Raw genomic sequence first — 2,916 nt, forward strand, 5'->3', positions numbered from 1 at the left:
TCGAGGGATAAATCCATTGGACGCGGCGTGCTGCGAGCACGACATTGCATATTCTCGGAGTAGCGAACTCGCTGAGAGACACGTGGCGGACAGGGTACTCGCCGAGAGAGCGCGGAAACGCATTTTCGCCAGAGATTCAACGCTTGGAGAGAGAGCTACCGCTACAGCTGTTTGGGCTGCTATGAAAGCCAAGACAAAGATCGGTATGGGTTTGAAAACAAAGAAGAAAAGAGCAACAAAGAAGCGAATACTTCCGGTAGCGAAACGCGGCGGTGTATTACCACTTCTACCGATATTGGGCGTGCTCGGATCCATGATCGGTGGAGCAGCTGGTGTGGCGAAGGCTGTGAGCGATAGCAAAGCTGCACAACGTCAACTTGAGGAGCTGCAGCGTCACAATCGCGCGATGGAAGGTCGCGGAGTGTATCTCGCTCCATACAAACGTGGACGAGGTGTAACGAAACAAAGAAGGAAAAAAAACGTCAAAAAAGCATTAAAAATGCCTGCGGGTGTAACAACAAACGTGCAATTGGATCAAATGGCAAAATGTGTGCACATACCGTACTTTAGAGGTGTCTTTATGCGAAACGCGTTACCGATAAGCGGAGTACGACGAAACGAGAGTGGTATCGTCAATCTGGACAACGCGGCGGGACCCGGCACTCACTGGGTAGCGTACGCGAAGAGGGGAAACCGTGTGGTATATTTCGACAGTTTTGGTAATCTCCGACCGCCTAAAGAATTGGTGAGATATTTCGGAGATGATGCAACGACTGTGTATAATCGAACATCCCATCAGACCTACGATCAGAGCATCTGCGGACAGCTGTGTCTACGATTTCTCCAAACGGTCGACGACTGACGCGTGCGAATTTAAAAGCTTGACGAGGCGTCGCGAGGAGTCAGTATTCGCTGAACAGCTTTTCATCCACCATGTTGCTAACACTCACGCTGACGGGAAAGAGCAGCATGCTCGCTGTAAACTATTTTCCATCCATAGACCTGAGCGACGACGATTACGAGCTCGGTCTGATGAACTTCGAGACTTACAATACGATATCGAATGTGAATGCTTCGAATAATAAATTTTACTATGACGACGCGGAAATTACAATTCCCGAAGGATCGTATGAATTGCAGGCCATAAATGAATTTTTGAAACGCGCACTTTCATGGAAACGTCCATGTCGGTTCCTAGCTAATGATGGTGGTGAAAAACGCGACGACGGTGACGACGAAGACAATGAATACCCAATTGTGCTCCGCGCTAATTACAACACGATGAGAAGTGAGATCAAATGTGCCTTCGAAATAAACTTTAGCAAGCCCAACAACATTGGATCGCTACTGGGATTCTCATCGACGCGTATATTGCAACCGCGAAAATGGCATGAATCAGACCTGCCAATCAACATTACCAATGTGAACATTATCCGCGTAGAGTGCAACGTGACCGCGGGTGCGTACAGCAACAGCAAGCCTGTGCACACGATACACGAATTTTCGCCGAAAGTGTCACCAGGATATAAGATATCGGAAACGCCGATGCAGATCATTTACCTGCCAGTCATCGCACGGAGCATTACCGACTTAACGGTACGCGTTGTGGATCAGAACAGTCAATTGCTCGACTTTCGTGGAGAAGAAATCACCCTCAGATTGCACGTACGCCGACGACAGCGATAATGCGCGCGAGTGTGCATGGGATGCTCGTGCTGAACGGATCGGAGCAAATTATAAAAGATACCACCAAGCCCGCGACATCGAGATTCGGTGATATCCAGTCGTCTAGTTGTTGCAAGAAGAAGAAACTCAACGCATTGAACGTGGAATTTTTAACCTCTTTGAGATTCGCAGTGCGCAAACAATGATTGACATTCTCAATATCAACGAAGAGCCAGTCTTCGACGAGCGCATCGTCAAGATTGAGACTCACTCGTACAATCCGTTTGCCAACACTACATTCGGGCACAGCGATGAGATAAGAATACCAATACAACAACAGGATCTCTATACGTTGCCGCATGAAAGTTTTCTGTACATCGAGGGAAAACCAACTACTGCCGAACAAATCGAAGGATATGATGTAGTACTGGGAAATAATTGTGTCGCGTTCATGTTCGACGAGATCCGATATGAACTTGATGGTGTGGAGATTGATCGCGCCAGAAATGTTGGAATAACCAGCACGCTCAAGACCTATGCCTCGTCATCATTCGATAAAATGATGTTTCTGAAGAACGCTGGCTGGGATGTGGTGAACAATGGAACCGGAGACTTTAATTTTTGTGTGCCGCTCAGCATGCTATTGGGATTCTGTGAAGATTATCAACGCGTGGTGATTAACGCCCGTCACGAAGTGATTTTAATACGTTCGCGCAATGATAACAACTGTCTCTTTGGAAATGCAGCGATGGAGCCTAAACTTGAAATATTCAAGATACAGTGGCGCATGCCGCATGTGTTGTTAAACGAGGTGAACAAACTGTCGATGCTGCGTGCTTTGGAAAGCGGACAATACCTCAATATGGGATTTCGTTCATGGGATCTGTACGAGTATCCTCTATTGCAACAGACGACTAAACATTCATGGGCTATTAAAACGGCTACTCAGCTCGAGAAGCCGCGGTATCTTATCTTTGCTCTGCAAACAGGTCGGAAGAATATCATGTCACAGAATGTGAGCCAATTCAGTCACTGCAAATTGAGCAACGTAAAACTCTATCTGAATTCGGAATGTTATCCATACGATGATATGAATCTGGATTTCGATAAAAACAAATGGTCGAGTCTGTATGATGCGTTTTCGCGGTTCCGGAAGAGCTATTTCGGAAACGAGGTTCTTATGCCCGGTCTCACTACCAACCATTTTCTAGAACAAGGACCGTTTGTCATTATCGATTGCTCCCGACAAAA

General features: G+C 46.8%; 1 protein-coding gene across 1 annotated transcript; it reads left to right on the forward strand.

The window, feature by feature from the left end:
• Positions 1-1,867: 1,867 nt before the first annotated feature.
• LOC105571192 lies at positions 1,868-2,886 on the forward strand (the record flags this gene model as incomplete). Its single annotated transcript, XM_012028666.1, has 1 exon — positions 1,868-2,886. A coding segment is annotated over exon 1 (1,019 nt), but the record flags the coding sequence as incomplete, so codon positions are not given.
• Between the last annotated feature and the right edge of the window lie 30 nt (positions 2,887-2,916).

This window comes from Vollenhovia emeryi, unplaced genomic scaffold (assembly GCF_000949405.1).
Source record: "Vollenhovia emeryi isolate VEMERY1.0 unplaced genomic scaffold, V.emery_V1.0 DF941048.1, whole genome shotgun sequence".
In the NCBI taxonomy this organism is placed as follows: domain Eukaryota; kingdom Metazoa; phylum Arthropoda; class Insecta; order Hymenoptera; family Formicidae; genus Vollenhovia; species Vollenhovia emeryi.